Genomic DNA, 20,640 nt, shown 5'->3' on the forward strand with positions numbered 1-20,640 from the left:
CCACATCACCAGTGATTGACACCCTGGTTTCTCCCAAGGTACACAGACTGGGATACAGCTTTTATAATGTCTTACATTAACATCATTATGCCTAATGAATATTCCGTAGGTGTTTCACCCCCTTTTCTCTATTTGTATTTGCTCACCCTAAGAATGTTGGAGTGCCCTTCTCCCATCCCATAGGAAACTAATCTGTTTACTTAAAGTTTATTAGCCTATATGTCAATTAGTTACCATGTTATTCTTGTGGTTAGTCTTGTGATACGTTATGATCTATGGTTACTCCTGGTTAGCTGCTTACACTAAGGCTTTGGCCTTATGCCTTGATTAGCTTAGCTAAGCTATGTACAGTAGATCTTGAGGCTTGTAAGCTCATTGTATTACTCCTTTAATTTATATGTATGCCTTGCCTAGCTAATACCGATACCTATAGGCTACAATGAAACTGAAGCAGGCAACAGTTGAGCTAAAGGATTTTGTAGTCTCCCATGAGATCTTAGCTGCCGTTTTAGATTTGCATCTCTGAAGGACAGTCATCAAAGCAGCTTTCAAAGACTGAGTTTCCATTTTGCCTTTAAAAAAAATCATTTTATCCCTATGCACAAGAAAGCTTTTAGGAGTGGAGAAAGCCGTTAACAGAGCTAAGGAGAACCACCAAAAAAAAAAAAAGTATTAAAAACAGAATGCTAGATGAACCCTCTAAGTCATATTTAAAAAAATCAGATTTTTCTTTAAAATACCATACCCTTAGTCATGCACAGAGAAAAACTGAAATGGTAGCTAGAGTAACAACATGGAGTTTTGTAAAATATTCAGAAAGACCCACAAGTCCATAGCACTTAAACTGAAAGTACCACACTGATAATCAAGACTCAGACATACCATTGGGGAAAGGAGCCTTGCAGAAGAGTGGCTTTGCTTTTTCACTTGTGGAGCACAAATGTGCAGAAACAATTGATTTACATTTGTGTGCTGGGTTTCTATAAATATCAATTTTAAGCTAGAACCATCAATTTTCAGTCAACTGGGATGTCTATTCTTTCAACTTTGAAAAGCAAAATATCTACCCGTCATGTGATGAGTCAGGCCCAATGTCTTCTATTGTACCAAACATGGCTGGAACCAACATTGGTTTGACACCTAAAAAAGGATACAGAATGATACAATGATGTTCACGGCCTTCTCTTCTATGTGGTAGGCTAATATACTGTACACAGTGACTTACAAGTAAGAAAGGTATATTTAGCAGTGCATTTGATGTGTTCAGTACTTGCAAGCCATTCTGTGTATTCTACAAAAAAAAAGTGAGAAAGCTGAAATGTTTGTTTTTATAACTCAACATCTCAGATGTCAGGTATATAGAGGAATTGTATGCTGTTCACCCACTAAAAGAGGGCCATGCCAAATACTTCAAATTACATTGGACTCATTCATAAATCATCTTACCTCATTCTCTGCCAAAAAAACCTCAGTTGTCTTATTAAATTTACATTAAAATTAATTTACTAAGACAACTGACTACTTCTGATGTCTTTTGCACAGAATGAGATATGACTTATGAATGAGTCCAATGTAGTAAATCCAAAGATTAATATAAATATTCAATACTGCTTTGCTTACAAATGTGCAGAAACTTCCATTAAAAATTTGGCATCAATAATTTTTAGTCAAATATTCCATTTTATATGGTGGCTAAATTTTTCATGACAAAGTAGTTTTACATATTTCTTATTACTACAACCTATTGAACTTAAAAATTATACCAAACCATAAAATGAGAACAGAATGTGCCAATTAATCTTTTAGTTCTAGTCAGAGAAGACCATAAATTACATTGTGGCGTTCCATTATTTATTCTCAATGTACTTCAATATCAGATTTGCCCATTTCACAAGTCAGAAGATGTATTTTTAACTGGCTACACTGCTAACTGATCTGAAATTAAAGTATGCTCTCCTTCATATATCACCACTAAAAACTCAAATTGAAAATGACTATTTTGTTGCTTTAGAAAATTCAGAATATATTTTTGATTCACTCTTGTATAGACCTTGTAATGACAACAGTTAAGTAGAGAATATGATTTGAAGACAGCACCCATACTGAAAAAAAAAAATTGTAATCACTTTTCCAGCCATATTTTAAATAGACTAAAATGTTCAAGAAACCTCTCAAGCAAATGATTAAATAGTAGGTTACATTTCAGCAAACACTTAATTACATTTTCCCTATAACTTTGGCAAATTTCTGAAGTGCCTCTTAATTATATTTACTTGACTGTTTAGTGGCTCATGGGAAATTATCTTGTTTCATCTATAAAAGGTGTTTATTTGTTTATTTTGGAAAGGGCCTTGTGCAATACAAACTGGAGCAAGAGTTTTAATTAGAATTTTTAAATGAACGTTGTTCCTGTGAAGATCAAATGGGAACAGCTGCGGAAAAAAAATCTGGGATATTTTGACTCTTGATTTACAAGCCTTTCATCTGGGCTTGGAAAGGCTGTGGGAAGATACAGTAAAAGGGATATTCCATCTCTATTCTAGTTAAGTGTGACTGTACTAAGATGTACAGCTTTGAGAGGGAATCAAAGTTGAAAACCAAAAATCTTATTCTTTAAAGGCATCTTGAACTTGCACACATGCATGACAAGTGATTTAATCAAAGTAATACTCTCCCATCCCCCAAAGTAAATGAATGTAATTCATTTCATTTGTAATTAACCACTTCAAGTCATCACATCAACACAGTCTACTGAGGACTTTTGTGCCAACCAGAGTGACCATAGTTGATGGTATCATAGCAGGGTAGTGAAATCCCCAGATCTGGCTCAATCCGTCAAATCAACAAATCTGAGGCAGCCCCACAGGTGGCACCAGGTAGGGACAGTGCATGCACCTCTTCAAGCATCAGTGGAGAGTTTGAGAAGTATGTATTGGGGTGTGTTTTGTCCATCCTGGCAACAAGGCTGAAACGCATGCAACACCACTTTTGACCATAATGAGTGACAGGAGGACAGTCAGATCTCTGAGATGACGACATTCTGCACAAAATCAACCCATTTTATGCACCGGATTTGGTGCTGACAGCAGACATGGAATGTTTCTAGCTGCCAAGTCTGCCTGTAAGAGTGTGTCCAGGTTTCTGATGCCTATTAGCAATACAGGAAGCACACAGGTTTGATAGGTCCTAAATTTTGTCTCAATGTAAAGACATGAACTTAGTGCAGGAGGCGGTGAGAATTATTTCTCAAAGAATGTCTAATTTGCTGAGGCTGTTTGAACTCTGCAAGCAGAGTTGATAGATGAATTTGTCAATAGTCCATGGTACCTGAACCCATACCTGAGCCAATCTGCACCGGGGTTCTGGTGGCCCAGCAACAAGGTTCTGGACATTGGCCTTCTGCCATGAGATGTTCAACCCGATAGCGTGGGCAGACTCTGGAGACCCTGGTTGGCAGGGCTGAAATTCTATAACCTCTCCATAAGCAGGTTAGTGTCGTTGGCATAATCTTGGTCAGTGAACACTTCTTGGGCAACCTGGATTCGGACATGTGGAGTCGCAAACCCTAATATCTAGCTGATACCTTGACAAAATAATGCTGAGGTGAGAATGCATCCCTGCCGCACACCTGAAGTTGTGTAGGAACACAATGTACCAATGCAAACTCTTGCGTCGGTACTGGTGTGAAGATGGCATTCCAGATGTGCACAAAGTCGGCTCTGCATGAGACAAAGTGCTAACCTGTAGACTGATTCAAATACCACTTTGATGTTGCTATATGCCACAGGAAGTGTGTGGTTAAATTCTCAGTGCAGCTCAGCAAGAAGCCAAAGGGTAAGGACAGCTTCACTGTCGACTGCTTAACAATGAAATCAGATTGCTGTGGATAATATTTGTTAAGGAGCAGCTGCATCCTACCAACCAGAACATGAGCAAAAACCTTTCCAGGAACTGATAACAATGAGATCAGCCTGCAGTTGCTACATTCTGTGCAAGATTTTTCCTTCGTACACGGACACCGTAATGCCGTCTTTCCATTCTGCTGGTATTTTGGCTCATGCCCACAATTTTAAAAGCAGCCGATGCAGGCAGATGCGCACTGATTCCAAGGCATCTTTGAACAGCTTGTATGGAATATCATCAGGTCCAGTAGCACATCTATTCCATAACTTTTGGATAGCCTACTTCAGGTTACGGAGTATTAGTGTTTGTCCCAAGTCTGCAGCCACACTGTTTGCTAGATCACATAGCTCTGGACAGTTGTGAGCAGGTGTGTGGGTCAGCACACTTTCATAATGTGTTTTCCCTCTGTCCAGGGCCTTGTCCATTAATGAGCAGGGAGAGCCATCTGGTTTTGGGATGGGTATGTCAGAAGGCTATTTGTGGCTGCCAGCTATGTGCAACGGCTCTGCAAGCAGGAGGCAGATTGTTGTACTTTAAGCTGTCCTCTGCTTCATCAGCCAGGTAGTTGATGTAGATCTCATGGTCATATGTGGCTGTGGCCCAGAAAATGCCTTTCGGTCTTTTACTTTCTTGGACATCATCTTGCTTGCATGCTCCCATCTTCTTTGCTAATATATCAGAGGCCTCTTCAGAAATTCAAGGTTTCTTGCGCAAGTGTCTGCCAATTTTTCCAGCCATGACATGTAATATAGCATTATGTAAACCAATTCCAGGTGATCTCCACATCATCTGATAGGGTACTGAGGTTACATCCTCGATGGCCTTGTGTATTTCGCTGCTTCAACAGGATCCTTGGATAGATGTTGGATATTGTACTGTTGGTGGACACCTGGCTTGTGAGGAGTTGGAAAATGCAGTGAGCTGCACAACTAGTCTATGGTCTGAGTTTGCTGGTGCTTCTGTGCCACCAAAAATCTAGGGAGATTTCCCTATGGAGTGGTTTCTGATGAGGATGTGATTAATTTCCTTCATTGTACATCCATTGTTTGAAAACCAAGGCCAATGATGGTTAAGGTACCTAAACCAGAAACTCGTGATTGTGTGCCCATGAGGGCCTGTCTATGTCAAAAGGTGGATGGTATTGTTATTTGGGGAACCTGAACTGAAGGGAGCTGGCACAGTTTCATACCCATTTAATTTGCAGCCAGTCACAGCACTGAAATCTCCTAGCACTAGCAGAGTTGACTGGCTTTGCTGCCAGCTGGTGGTAAAATGCATCCTTTTCCGCAGGTAATTGATCTTCTGATGGTATGAAGGCCATAATGATTGATAAGTGTCTATGACGATGTTGGAGACAAGCATAGAGTAAGTGTGGAGAGATGGGGTTGTGTGTGCTTAGAGTGGTCAGACAACCTCTAACAAAACGCCACACCCTGAATTCAGTGTTGACCGCTGGAGTGGAGAAAGGTTGATCCTTCCACAGTAACTTAATCACTTTGTGACAGATGGTCCTGTGATGTCAGCAATTTTGATCTCGAAATGGGCGAGTTCTTTGACAAGTGCTGCGTTGTATCCAGCGCCATTCAGTGTTAATGTGTTCCATGTGGCAATATGTAACACACCTCTACGGTCAGGTTTGGACTTCCAGGAAGGTGGATCTTTAAATGTAACAGCTAAAATTCATCTTCAAAAGAAAACAGATGGATAAGAAATCTTTTTGCAAAAATAAATAATTTGCTTATTCTCCTGAGGGTATATACAGTTGCATTTTCATGGTCTACATCAACAGTTTCCAACCAGGGTTCTACGGCTCCCCCCACAGGGCTGAAACCCCGAGCCCTGGCAGGGCTGAAGCCTCAGCATCCTGAGCTCCCCGGCCCTGTGGAGCCCCAAGGCCCACCTCCCTGGTGGGCCCTGGAGTTTCTACAGCATGTTAGGGGGGGCCTCAAAGAAAATGGTTGAGAATCCCGGTCTACATCACCCAACCATGAACAATGACCTTAGAGGTTTATACTTAGAGTGTGCACATTGTGATAAGGTTAGTTAGCAACCTTAGAAAACATACATATATTCACAACAGCTTTGTTTTTGATTTCTGAAACCAGTTAGAAATGTTTTCACCATGCTGACTTGATTCTTTAACTGCAAATGCCACAAAGATTGTTAAATAAAATATGCAGTACCTGTTCAGTTTAATGACCTCTGTGTTGAAGTTTGTAAATCTTGATTCTTAAGAATGCTAGAGACTGTATTTCCTCTTCATATACCTAGACAGTGATCCCTCATGAAGCCATGTCTACTTCTGATCCAAACAGGGGACCTGTAAAGTTTGCAAGAGGCAGCAAGTGCCTCAGCAGTCTGATCCAATTCAAACTTGGTAGTAGTCAGAACTTCTGCTAACAGCTAAACCTCCTCATGATCTTTCTCCAAAACTCCCATGATTCTCTGCCAGTGCTCAACATACCTGTTTGTCACTCAGGCCTAGGATTTCAAGGATCAGCCAATTTTTATCTCTTCTCTCACATCCACTCAGCATCTTAATCCTAACACTTTCACCAGATCTTTTCCTTCTGTCCCTCTCATCTAGATCCTAGATCCTCCTCTCCAGCCTCCTAGACATCCATATATCACCCACTTCAGCCCATACAAAATGAAACTGTGATAGTCGTTTTTGCCTATGGTTCTGTTCCCATCTTCCTGGTCTATAAATCCTTCCAATGACTCTCCTTTTTCTACTGCTTCAGGTTCAAGATTCTTTTTCTTACTTTCAAGGCCTTTCATAAATGTGCATAGGGACTTGGATCACACTACTCTTCTGCTTGTGGTTTCAAGAGTCAAAAAACCTTAAGAGCTACTCAAGTTTTCCCAGTCTCATACCAAGGAGTCAAGACCCCAGTACTGCTAAACCCCAGAGTTCAAAAGTCATCCATCAGACCTTCCAAAAAATCATGGGGTTTTTTTTGGTTTGTTTTTTAAGAGATGTTTGGGTTTGGTCTATCTTGATTTAACTCCCGTGTCAACCCCCAGTGTGCATGCAGCAGTAAGCGGTGCCAGCTCCCCCAAATTTATAGAATAATGTGATTTTGGTCCCCACTGCAGATGCTCTCACTGGCTGCCTGATGGAGTAAAGCTTACAGCTTCTCCCCAAACTCCAAAATAGTTATGTCTCCTTCTGTGCTCACATCTGCCTATCTTAAAGCTCATCAATTAATCATGCGCCCTCCCCCCCCACATCAAGTCTGCCCTATGCCACATAGTGAAACTCTGCTCCTCCTGCAGCTCCAGGGGATTGTCACCTTCACCCCCTTAGGCCTAGGGAGCAGCTACAGCAGGGTTCTCATCTCCTTCTCCAAGGAGTATGACAACAGGAATGAATCCTTGAAGCTGAGAACACCCTTATCCTTCATTACCCCACCTGCCCCCAATCCAGGGGGTCTTCACCACCTTTTCCACACCAAGTGTTACAGGGATGAAGGGGCGGGAGGGGAAGGAGCGCAGAGAAGCAGACTCATTTGTCACAGGAGTGGTGAGGGCAGGAAGGTATAGAGCCAGCCTGGTCCCGCTCCCCAGCACCATAAACTCATCTCAGTCATGGGCAGGGGAAAGAGAGGGACTGCCTGCTTCTTGATTGGCTGCTTTCCCCCCAGGAAACAGAGAAGTGGGGGAAGGCAATCAGCTGTTTTACCACTGGCAGGGCTGAAATTCACATGAAGGCTGAAGTGTCTAGTCTCAACACAGGAATGGCTCCAGCAGGGGCCAAAATTACATTATGATGAAATCACAAGGGCTAGCAACAGACCTCATGAGTGAGAATCCTACACATATATTTTTAGAATAAGTATAACACCTACATTTGCTATGGAAGGTCAACAGGGAAAAAAGGGAGGAGGAGTTGCCTCATATAGCAAAGATTTATAAACTTGCACTGAGGTTGAGACAGAAGTGGGAGGCAGATGTGTTGAAAGGGGTAAAAAAACAGGAATGATGCCATGGTAGGAGGTCTACTATAGACAACTAGGAAGAAGAGATGAATGAGACTTTTTTTAAACAACTAACAAAATCATTCAAAACACAGGACTTGGTGGTGACCGGGGACTTCAATTACCCAGACATCTGTTGGGAAAATAATACAGCAGGGCAACAGATTATCCAACCAGTTCTTGGAATGCACTGGAGACAGCTTTTAATTACAGAAGGTGGAGAAAGCAACTAGAGAAAAGGCTATTCTGGATTTGATCCTGACAAACATGTGGAAACTAGTTAGAATCTGAAGGTGCAAAGCAGTTTCAGTGAAACTGATCATGAAATGATGAGTTCATGATTCTAAGGAACAGTAGGAGTGAAAACAGCAGAATTAAGCCAAAGGACTTTAAGAAGGCAGACTTAAGCAAACTGAATGAATTGGTAAGTAACATCCTGTGGGAAACAAGTCAAAGGAAAAAAGTTTCAGGAGACCTAGCAGTTTTTTAGACAGCTATTATTAGGGAACCAGAGAAAACTATACCAATGTATAGGAAAGATAGAAGAGAAGTTACTCACCTTGTGCAGTAACTGAGGTTCTTTGAGATGGTTGTCCCGGTGGGTGCTCCACTTTAGGTGTCATGATGCCCTGCGCTTGTAATCGGAGATTTGTGGTAGAAGTGCCTGATTGGGCCGCGCATGTGTCGTAGCCATCTCGCACTGCACTGAGTGGTTACATAGCAGTGCGCAGCCAACCAACCCCGTTTCTTCTCAACCTCAGAGAATTGACCTGAAACTCCAAAGTAGAGGGGAGGAGGTAGGGTGGTGGAGCACCCACAAGGGCAACCATCTCGAAGAACCTCAGTTACTGCACAAGGTGAGTAACCTTTTTCAAGTGTCACCTTGGATGCTCCACTTGAGGTGACTGTTGAGCAGTGCCCCTTAGTGGAGGGGAGGGGCTTCAGAGTTGGTCTATTGACTGTGGATAACACCGTAAGTCCAAAGTGATCATTTGATGCGGATTGTTTTTCTAACGCACAACGTTTAGTGAAAGTATGGACTGATGCTCAGGTAGCTGCTCTGCAAATGTCAGTGATAGGTCACAGATGCTGCCAGTGTTCTTGTGGAGCGCATGTGAATTCCTGGTGGAGGTTATAGATTGGTGTTTTGCTAGCACAAATGGATAAATCCAGATATCCATTTGGATAGTCTGTTTTGAGATGGTTTGACCCATTGAGCGTTCTGTTATGGAAACAAATAGTCTAGATGATTTTCTAAATGATTTTGTTCTTTCAAAGTAGAAAACTAATGCTCTATGAACAACGAACATGCGGAGTGAGGCCTCCCTCCCGTCCACATGTGGCTTCGGAAAACATACAGGTAAATAAATAGGTTGATTTAAATGGAAGGGGGAGGCAACCTTGGGTATGAATTTAGGAAGCAATTGCAGGATTACTTTATCTTTAAAGAATGTTGCATAAGGTGAGTGTGCCATTAGGGCACCTAATCTCCCGCTCATCTTGAGGACATGATGTCAATGAGGAAGGCCACCTTCATCAATAAATGCAAGAATGAACAAGTTGTAAGGGGTTCAAATGGTTTTCCCATGAGTCCGCGTAGAACAAGGTTGAGGTCCCCCAGGGGTGTAGGGTTTCTTAGTGTGGGATAAGTGTTTTCAATGCCTTTAAGGAAGCGTTTAATTGTCGGGTGAGCAAATATAGTGACCCCATCCACCTTGTCGTGGAAGGAGGTAATAGCAGCCAAGTGTACTCTGATTGAGCTTGTGGATTGCCCCGATATTTTAAGTCCTAATAAACAGTCGAGGTTCCTCGGTAGGAGGGACAACTGTGCTAAGATGTGTTTATCTTGGCACCAGGTACAGAATCGCTTCCACTTATGGATAGATGTCTTTCTTGTGCTTAGTCTCTGACTATTCAATAATATATCTTTTACTTCTTCAGAACAGGCCCTCTTGACCCCAGTCAGCCATGGAGTAACGAGGTCTTGAAGTGGAGTACTGCAAGGCTGGAGTGACAGACAGGTCCCGCATCTTGTGATAAGGTGAGGTACTAAGGGAAGGGTTCAAGGCAGTTTTGGTAGGTATGGGAACCATGTTTGTCTGGGCCATGTGGGCGCAATAAGAATGACCCTGGACTTGTCCTGCCTCATCTTGTGAATGACTCTGCTTAGGAGCGGAGTTGGAGGAAATGGATACATCAGTGGTGCCTCCCATTTTATGAGGAGAGCGTCGCCTAGGTGTCCCAAGCCTGCTCTGGAGCAATATTGCGGGCATTTGACATTCTGAGCTGTTGCAAATAGACCTATGATGGGGGAACTCCCATAGTATGAATATGGATTTGAAAATTCCAGGATCCATCTTCCATTTTTGGGTTTGTGAAAAATCCCTGCTTAGTAGATCCACTGTTGAATTCTGACATCCTGGCAGATAGGATGCTGATATCTCTATGTTGTTGGTGATGCACCAATTCCAAAGGGGAATTGCCTCCATACATATGGAGTATGATCGTGCTCCCCCTTGGCAGTTTATATAAAATTTGCCTGCTACATTGTCTGTGAGGATCTTGATGGCACTGTTCTTGATTAGAGGGAGAAAGTGGTTGCATGCATTTCGGACTGCCCTTAGCTCCAGTAAGTTTATGTGCAGGTTGGACTACGCTGGGGACCAGCGGCTTTGGATCGTATTGTTGAGCCCAAAAGAAAGCTATCCCCTACTGAAAAATCTGCCCCAGTACAACTTTTTTGTAGCCTTTCTATGAGTAGGCTCCTTGACAGTTGTTGTTGGAGCAGAGCCCATGTCAGAGGCTGCTACTGCTGGCAACCGTTGACCAGGGGGTGGCCTGGACTTGGGATTGGAAGCTGGCCTGAGAGATTTCTCCATCTCTGGTTGAAGATCCCTGGCTTTTCTTGTCCTGGCTGTCAGCTTTCTGCAGTGTGGGCACTTTTGAGTAAAGTGTGTCTCGCTGAGGGAGCAGACACACTGAGCATGGCTGTCAGAAACTGGTATGGAGAGTCTGCAAGTCAGGCATGCCTGAGAGTGTTGGTTTCTTAGAGGAAAAAACAGGGGTAAACCCTGTTTGAGGCTAAGGCTGTATGCCTGCCAGAGAAACAGGGGAGGTAGAAGGAAAAAAAAAATATATTTTTTGATTAAATTAAACAAATTAGAGTAGGGCAAGTGGATAGGGAAGCTAACTACAACTAAGCTAACACTATCACTATGAATTATCTACTATAAATATTATCTGACTCAAGCCAAAAGGTGGTAGAGAAGGAACTGGGGGACGGTTAGCTGTGCACTGCTATGTAACCATTCGGTGCAGCACAAGACAGCTACAGCGTGTGCGCGGCCCAACTGGGCACTGCTACCACAAATCTCCGATTACAAGCACAGGGTGTCAAGACACCTAAAGTGGAACACCCACAGGTACACTCCTTGAAGGAGAAAGTATGGTAACAGGCCACCCTGGCTTAACCAAGAGATTTTCAATCACCTGAAACTCGAAAAAAGTGTCATACAAGAAGTGAAAATTAGGCCTAAATGACAAAGGATGAATATAAAAAACACCATAAGCATATAGGGACAAAATCAGAAAGGCCAAGGCACAAAATGAGATTAAAATAGCTAGGGACATAATGGCTAACAAGAAAGCATTTTACAAATACAAGGGGAGGAAGACAAGGGACATGGTAAGCCCATTACTCAATGAGGAAGAAAAAACAGAAAACGCAGCAATGCCCAAAGTGTTAAATGCCTTTGGTTGCAGTTTTCACCAGAAAAGTTAGCAGTGATCAGACAACTAACAGAACAACAGTGTAAAATGGGTAGGATCTGAAGCTCAAATAGGAAAAGAACATGTTAAGAATTACTCAGACAAGTTAGATGTCTTCAAGTCAGCAGGGCCTGAAGGAACTGACTGAAGAGATCTCTGAGCCATTAGCAATCATCTTTGAGAACTTGTTCAGGATGGGAGAGATACCTGAGGACTGGAAAGGGGCAAATATAGTATCTATAAGAAGGGAAATAAGGACAACCGAGGAAATTATAGACCAGCTAGCTTAACTTCAGTACCCAGGAAGATAATGGAGCAAATAATCAAAAGATCAATTTGCAAGCACCTAGAAGACAATAAGGTGATAGGTAACAGTCAACATGGATTTGTCAAGACGAATCATGTGAAACCAACAGACTTCTTTGACAAGGAAACTAGCCTTGTAGATGGGGGAAGGAGCAGAGGTCATATATCTTGACTTTAGTAAGGCTTTGGATACTTTTTCACATAGCCTTCTCATAAACTAGAGAAATATAGCACAGACAAACCAACTATAAGTTGGGTGTACAACTGGCTGGAAAGCCACACTCAAAGTAGTTATCAATGGCTCACAATTGAGCTGGAAGGGTATAGTGAGTGAGATCCAACAGGCATCTATCCTGAGTTTGGTTCTATTCAGTATCTTCATAAATTATTTGGATAATGGCCTGGAGAGTACACTTAAAGTCAGTGTGAGATACCAAACTGGGAGAAGATGCAAGCACTCTGGAGGCCAGGATTAAAATTCAAAATGATCTTGACAAACTGGAGAAATGGTCTGAATTAAACAAGATAAAATTCAGTAAGGAGAAATGCAAAGTACTACACTTAGGAAAGAATAATCAATGCACCAATACAAAATGGGAAAGGACTACTTTGGAGGGAGTACTGCAGAAGAGGCTCTGAGTGTTACAGCAGATCACAAACTAAATATGGGTCAACAATGTAATACTGTTACAAAAAAGAAAACATCATTCTGGAATGTATTAGCAGGAGTGTTTGAGCAAGACACCAGAAGTAATTCTTCCATTCTACTCAACTCTGATAACGCCCTCAGCTGGAGTACTGTGTCCGGTTCTGGGCACCACACTTCAGGAAAGATGCGAAAATTGGAGAAAATCCAGAGAAGAGCAACAAAAACGATTAAAGGTCTAGAAACTATGAGGGAAGATTGAAAAATTGGGTTTGGAGACGAGAAAACGGGGGCAGGAAAGTAGTCATGGGCTTAAATTGCTGCAAGGGAGATTTAGATTAGACATTAGGAAAAACTTCCTAACTACAAGGGTAGTTAAGCACTGAAACACATTACCTAGAGAGGTTGTAGAATCTCTGTCATTGGAGGTTTTTAAGAACAGGTTAGACCAGTGGTTCCCAAACTTGTTCCGCCGCTTGTGCAGGGAAAGCCTCCGGCGGGCTGGGCCAGACCAGTTTGCATCCGCAGGTTCGGCCAATCATGGCTCCCAGTGGCCACGGTTTGCTGCTCCAGGCCAATGGGAGCTGCTGGAAGCGGCGCGGGCCGAGGGACCTACTGGCCGCCGCTTCCAGCGGCTCCCATTGGCCTGGGGCAGCGAACCACGGCCCCTAGGATCCGCGATCGGCAGAACCTGAGGACACGGCAGGTAAATAAATCGGCCCGGCCCGCCAGGGGCTTTCCCAGCACAAGCGGCGGAACAAGTTTGGGAACCACCGGGTTAGACAAACACCTGTCGGGGATGGTCTAGATCAGTGGTTCTCAAACTGTGGGTTGGAACCCCAAAGTGGGTTGCGACCCCATTTTAATGGGGTTGCCAGGGCTGGTTTAGACTTCCAGGGGCTCGGGGCCAAAGCCGGAGCCCCACTGCCCAGGGCCATGGGGCTCAGGTTACAGGGCCCCTGGCTGAAGATTTTGGGCTTTGGCTTTGACACCTTCTCCACCTGGGGCAGTGGGTCTCAGGCTTTGGCTTTGTCTCGCCCCCCCCGGGCAGTGGGACTCAGGGTGGGCTCAGGCTTCAGTCCTCCCTCCTGGGGTCATGTAATAATTTTTTGTTGTCAGAAGGGGGTCTCAGTGAAATGAAGTTTGAGAACCCCTGGTCAAGATAATACTTAGTTCTGCCTCAGTGCAGGGGACTGGATTAGATGACCTATTGAGGTCCCTTCCAGTCCTGTTTTTATTATTCTAATTTAGGAAAATTTATGGCATTTTAACAGAAGTAGTACTTTTCTGAATGCCCAACAACATGAGACTCCTCATACAAGCAGAGTCCCTGTTTCTACGCTCACAAAAATCACTTGTGTAATGACAAGTGAGGATCAAATAGGGAGCAGATAAAGAGGGAGACCAAAGGCAAGATGGCAAAAAGATCATTTAACTGGTTAGAATGGCATTTCTACATACCTTGATAAACCAGCTTCTTATTTATTGACAAGTTAGCTATTCTGCCCTTCACTTCATGCAGGCTTCATATCACAATTGAGTTTTTAGGAGGATTTGAACACAAAGATTGAACAGAGAGCAGGCAGAAGTCTCCCGGAAACTATAATACAGAGACCATTTTTAATAGCTAAAGAATTCCGTACTTAAACTTTGCCCCTTGTTTCAGGATTACGATCTAAAAGAAGACTTCATTGTAAGATGTTGAATTAGGAATGGGCAAAACTGCAAAAAAGCTTTCCACAAATTAAAAGCCATCATTTCCTAAAATCAAAGATTCACTTATGCAGAAAGCATTTTTTCAGAGAAGGAGGTAAAATGTTAAACTTAAAAGGGACAATGTCTCAACCACAACTATGGAAACACAACATGTCAAGAGAAAATTCAACATACGATTTACGAGTTCATTAGGAACGGTTAACTCAAATGTTTTATACTTTAAGTGTAATGGTTTGTAGTTAAAACTTAAATCCTAAAAGTTAAAGTGTTTCGTGATGTACTAATTCTAAACATTTAGTATGTATACTTGAGCTTACAGTATAGAATTCGGTAGCTCATATGGTTTAAAAATGGGTAAAAGCATTCTCAAACAGGTGGAGTTGCAAAAAGACCCCATACATTTTATTTAAACACTCCTCCCCACAACTATAGCAATTTAAGATCTCAGACGTAACATCTATAGTACTGTAAAGCCTAAAATATATTAGTAGCTAAAACAACCTCTTTTTTTAAAATGCAAGCTTAAGCTTAAAGACACTTTAATACAAAAACTGAATCATTGAACATTTAAAATAAGTTTAACAGTTTCAGTGACATCTTTAAAGGCAGCTGAAAATCACACTGTAGCAAGATCTGAACTTGTATGGTATTTATCTGCCTGGAGTTGTACAACAAAAAACAAAGCGATCATACCTTGGCAAAAAAGACCGTGAGATGTGTTTCACTGCCAAGTATCCAAATAGGGAACTTTGGAGATTTCAGGTAGGAGCCAACCTAGAAGAGATGCAGTAAAAACAAATAAACTAGCTTACAGCTATAGTGAAGCCCCAATACCCTCCCCACCCCCAAAATTTGTAATATTAAAAAATTAATATTCAGTCACAATTTGAAGGTAGTATTTAAAAACTTTACTAAATCTGTTTTTGATTACCATATCCCCTATTTAATAATTGGTGATCTGCGATTTAGCCATGTAAATCCAACCATCAGCGGAAACTAAATGGCACTAAGCCCAATACTGTGAAGTGCCAAGTGCCTTCAATCACCACCAAAGTCAAGAGTGGTGGTATACTGTAACTCTGAGGCCTAAGTCACTGTTTATGCTTGTAATAAAAAGGGGGAGGAGGGATTTGGGGGTTAAAGCAACTGAATAGAGAGCCTTACAACATGAATGCTGTTTATTTATATTGAAAAGATCCTATTTAGCAGGACTATTTTTATTTATTTATTTATTTTTTAAAAAAGCTACAATTACCAACTTGTTTTGAAAAAGGTGGATTAAATGACAAGAAAGGGTTAGGTGTTTAATTTGATTAATGCAAAAGTAATTTGTTTGTAGACATCATAATTCTACATTTTAGGTGGCATATTTAATAAGTTTTTAAACCTTGTCCCCTGAAAGAATGTGTCACATATCACATAATTTGGCCCAATTTAATAGATGTGGCAGTTTCACCTCCAGAGATTGTACTGCTCAAACACCCTACTCCAAACTGTCCAGGAAAAAGTAGTATCGGATACTCAGGATGTTAAAACTCCGCTGTGTAATTTGGAAAACAATATAGCTGCTACTGGCACATCGGGAGGTTTCAATAAGGGAAAGTGTCAGTCGGAGAAGGCAGCAATATCTCATCTTACAATCTTCGAGCCTAATCCTTCACATGTTCATGCAAGTAACTGTACTCTTGTGTTTGTTTGTATATTGAGGCCCTTAAGGTAGAAGTCCATTTGGTTTATGCACTGGGCTATGGATCCTGTGATTATAAACTCATTTATGTTACCTGACAAAAATAAAACAGACCAATCAGGTGCATTTCTTCATCCTCATTAAGCCAACCTAACATTACGGTCCCTCACTTCAGAAGTGAAAGCTCTCCGTACAAAGGCCAAGGGGCTATTGATGAGTTTAAGGCATCATACCACCACATGCAATATGTGGGGTGCACTTACGCTTACCTTAGTCTACCACTGCATCTTTTTAATCTATTTTTATTTGAGTGATTAAACTTTGAAGAGACGTTCATGGTTTGTAGTCAATATTCTTTTAAATATATGCAAATTCTACACAATCCTCTATACAGCATTAATCAAAACAAAAGGATTCAGTGTAGTATGAAAACGAGCCAGCCTTTGACAAATGTTACCATAATAAGAGTGCATGCCAAATAGACAGAACACATTAACAAAGCATCCAAAATATTACAAGTGTAGTGAAAAGCATACTAATGCCCCTTAAATAAAATCTTAGTGTTGAAGACTTATATTCTGCATCACCACATATCAAAACAGCCAGAGTTTGCATTTAAGTAAATTTTGATATACGCAGTGACGCAAACATGAAGTTAGCATCCAGCCCTTTGATATCAATATTTTGGCATAGAGACATAGTAAGTAAATATCCCAGTAATTAAAAAAAAAACAACAACAACTAGAAGTCACAGCACAGACTGGAACAAGAAAGTTACCATACACAAAATCATAAGTCACCTTGGATTTAACTCTAAGTATAAAACAGTGCCAGCTTCTACTTAAATTAAATTTGCTGCAAAGCAAATTTGTAAAAAAGCAAATCTAAGAGTTTCCTACCAATGCACGAATAATGAACAACTCCAATGTAGCTTTAAAATAAATCACTACTAAAAATGCTACACCTGCCAAAATTACACATTTTAGCTATTACATTTTTGTCTTTACTTTCCATATGACTGAAGGTATGGATTTTTTTTAATTTAACAAATGGGGTAGCTAGTATCTACTTTTTTTTTTTTAAATTCTGGTACAAATTAAAGCATTCAAGACTTCATAAAACTCATGCTATTTTTGAGCAAGGTTCGAATCTCACATTTAAACATTCTTTTGGCTGAGAAAAGGGCAAAACATACCTAAATTAGTTATTCTATTAATGGAGAATAAACTATTCATTCTTAATGTTTACTCATCACAAGACATGTATTTAACACTCTCTATCGTTAGACATGTATTTTATTACAGACTTTTAGCCTTGGTTTCATTTGGAGGCTAGAAATACTACAAACCTAATAACTCTTAGACTGTACTCTTCAACAGTTTAGGATGAAGTGCCTACATGCAATATTTTCAGAAGAGGATGATGCCTTAGTGGAATACTGCTAAGGAGCAACTCGCACAAGAAATATCATTTTAAAAATTATGGGGAAAAAAGGCAGCTTACCTTACAGTATCGTAGAGATTCCATTAATGTCAAAAAACCTACAGTTGCCTGCTTACGTATACCAAGTAGTTCTGTTTAAAAACAAAACAGAAACATTTTATTGGATAAATTTTCTATTTTTTCAAAAATGATGTGGCATAAGATACCTTATTTTACAAAGACATACAACTTAAACAAGCGTTGAAAAAGCAATGAAGTCAGGTCAACTGGAAGCTTTAAAAAAAAATTCCAGGATGACTTTAGCCAAATTCCAAATTGTTTATTCCATAAATGAATACAAGTGAAATGAATTATTCATTTTACTAGAAGTCTGCTGTTGACAGTCCTTTTAAAAAAAATGTTTAGATTTACAACGCTAAAGCAAATTCTTGTGAAGTATTCTAGTATGCTCTAGAAAAAGAAAAAAAGAAAAAAACGCCTACATCTGAATGACACTGCCATTTTAGAAAATGAAACGAGCAAAACTTTCCATACTTTTCTTTAATCATATTGACACTGTGGACAATGCAAAAATCAACTGGTTTTGAAATGTTTTATTAATAAATGTCTTTCTCACCATTTCATTTTTCTCTGGAGAACTTCACTGCGAGCAACCACCAGTACCAGCACTCAAGTATCAGCACTACTTCAGCTGATTAGTACTATTTTTAAAGAAAGCCCCACAATAAGAATGAAAAATACTTTGAAGCCGATGAATCTTTGAAAAGTATAATCTATGTAGAACTAAAACTTGGACTTCAACATCTTTAGAAATGTAGTTCAACTCTGAAAAGGACTAAAAATGGCTCTGGACTCCCATGTTTATTGTCTCAATGAACCACACTACATGTGCAAAATTTACAAATAGGAAACTATTTGCCTGAGTTGGACATTCTCTTGGATCTGAAAGTCAAGCGGAGTTCTTTTCTACTCAAGAATAACTACCAGTTATAAACATTCTGCAGCCAAAAATACAGCATCCTTAGGTTTACACAGGTCTATCTGATTAAAATTTAGTAGACAAATCTATCGATCAAAAGGAGTAGAATCCAGCTTTCACTCTAAAATGAACAAAAGCAATAAACATTTGTGACACTAAAGCAAGCATACGTCTGAACATACAGTGAGCAGATCTCTTTGGTAAAGTCTTTAAGGTAACATCTACACAGAAAACAAACATTCGCAGCTGAACTGATTCAGCTGGCTTGGGCTCGGGAGGCTTAGGCTGCAAGGCTGTAAAATTGTGGTGTATGCATTTGGGGTCAGGTTGGAGCCCAAACTCTGGAACCCTGCAAGGGGAGAGGGTCTCAAAGCCCAGGCTCCCATCTAGCACATACATCTGCACTACAATTTTACAGCCCCACAAGCCTGAGTCAGCGGCCAGTTTTTAACTGCTGTGTAGACATTTATCCAAAGTCACTTTTCAGAGAATTACACTGAAGCTACTTTGATTTTGGGAAACTGTAGCTCTTAAATATATATTTGTTAGTAATAGTAACTCATGTTATGATTACAAACTGTGATGCATTTACCTACGGGCCAAGTTCTGGGATAACACTGGGAAATATTCTGAATGAAAAAAAAGTTCATTCTGATGTTTCAATTAGACTCAATCCTGCATTTTGTGACAGCACTGCATGCTCTCTCATTTACTTGGGACAGCATGTGCAATGCATTTTCAAGAACTTGAATTCAACACCTGTGCAGTAAATTTACTACAGGAATTGCATGAAAGAAGTGTTAGTTTTTCCATGCATTTTCTTTATGTATCCATTCTAATAAGTCAAAAAGAAGATATTGAGTAAGTTTGGCATGATGTGTGTTTCATTTATATAATCTGGTTATTGTGCATGATCTCCCTTTCCCAATGTTGCCCATAAACAGACTTCTTTGCTCCGAGTTGCCCAAGAAATGTATTCTGAAGATTCTACACCTTGTAGAATCAAAAGCTTATCACTAAAGGATCTTCCTGATTAACCTCTATTTTGGAGGTACCTTTGGACCACAGGCTGTTAAAATTCTTTCCAGGCTGTCATTCAGCCAGACAGGAAAGAAGTTGCTCATGCATTGGTACATTTTGGAGTTCAGACAACATACTTCTTCACTTACAGCCTCATTGCTATATATGGCAATATACTGAGCAGAATCACACTTTCCTTGGGAAGAAGGTAAAGTGGCAAGTCCAATTCAAAATCTAATAGAAGGTATGTAGCCTCTGTTTAGAGCTAGAGCGCTTCCATCAAGTAATTTTAGCTTAATTAGACCTTAAAACAAACAGAGATGAATATCTAGCCTATCAAAAGGTCATATCAATACAGTAATCCCAGTTAATACCATATATCAAATTCCCTTTGTGAAAAAAAGTCTAATTTACACCGAGGTCAGTCTTAAAACAGTCCATCAGATGAGGGCTTTTTGAAATGCAATATAGTATAGTATCTTGCTTCTCTACTAGTGAGTGATTAAGGGTAACTACATTTTTCAGGCAGAGATTCTTTCCCTTCCAGCTTCAATATAGTATCTAAAGAAGCTGATTTTATAAAGTGAATGTCTGAAACCAGCATTGAGTGAAAGGTCCAGTGCAGAACAGAGAACTGCCTACTATTTTGAGACATTATGTCAGAAAGGAAACAGAAGAGATCCTCTGATAGTTGAGGGCTTTCTCATAACCTGCTATGCTGTCTGGGGCTTCTTGTCAGAAAATTAGTCCTTTTCTAAAAGAATTTTTGCAATTACTTTATTGGGTAACTAGTTTTTAGTGCCTTTATATAAGAGCACTTTTTTCTGGCCTTTATTGTATTATACCTAGTGATACTACTTCAAGCTTAATGTAACTTAAATGCCACCTTGTGTTGATATGAAATAATGCAGAAGTTCTGACATTACACAGATTGTTTTTGAAAAGGCACAGCATTGTATATACGAATAAAATGTATTCTCTGTTTAGAGCTGCTTCATTCAGATGAAAGAGAAGGTTACTCACCTTGTGAACTAACTGAGGTTCTTCAAGATGTGTCCCCCTATGGGTGCTCCACTTTAGGTGTTGGTGCGTCCTGGCACTGCTGATTGGAGACTTTTGGTAGCAGTGCCTGGTCGGGACGTGCATGCGCAGTAGCCGCCTTGTGGAACCATTGGCACTCATGCATCCCGAC

The 20,640-nt window shown here is 40.6% G+C and overlaps 1 protein-coding gene across 2 annotated transcripts in view; it reads right to left on the reverse strand.

Moving 5' to 3' along the window:
* The window catches only part of MINDY3 (MINDY lysine 48 deubiquitinase 3), a 95,195-nt gene that overhangs the window by 41,603 nt on the left and 32,952 nt on the right, over positions 1-20,640 (reverse strand). For both annotated transcript variants that reach the window (XM_037890768.2, XM_027820974.2), the window contains 2 exons: positions 17,510-17,580; positions 15,013-15,093 (listed from right to left, as the gene is read on the reverse strand). In XM_037890768.2, coding sequence (XP_037746696.1) covers positions 15,013-15,093; positions 17,510-17,580 — 152 coding nt within the window. The remainder of the gene's footprint in view (positions 1-15,012; positions 15,094-17,509; positions 17,581-20,640) is intronic.

Source organism: Chelonia mydas, chromosome 2 (genome assembly GCF_015237465.2).
Source record: "Chelonia mydas isolate rCheMyd1 chromosome 2, rCheMyd1.pri.v2, whole genome shotgun sequence".
NCBI classification, from domain to species: domain Eukaryota; kingdom Metazoa; phylum Chordata; order Testudines; family Cheloniidae; genus Chelonia; species Chelonia mydas.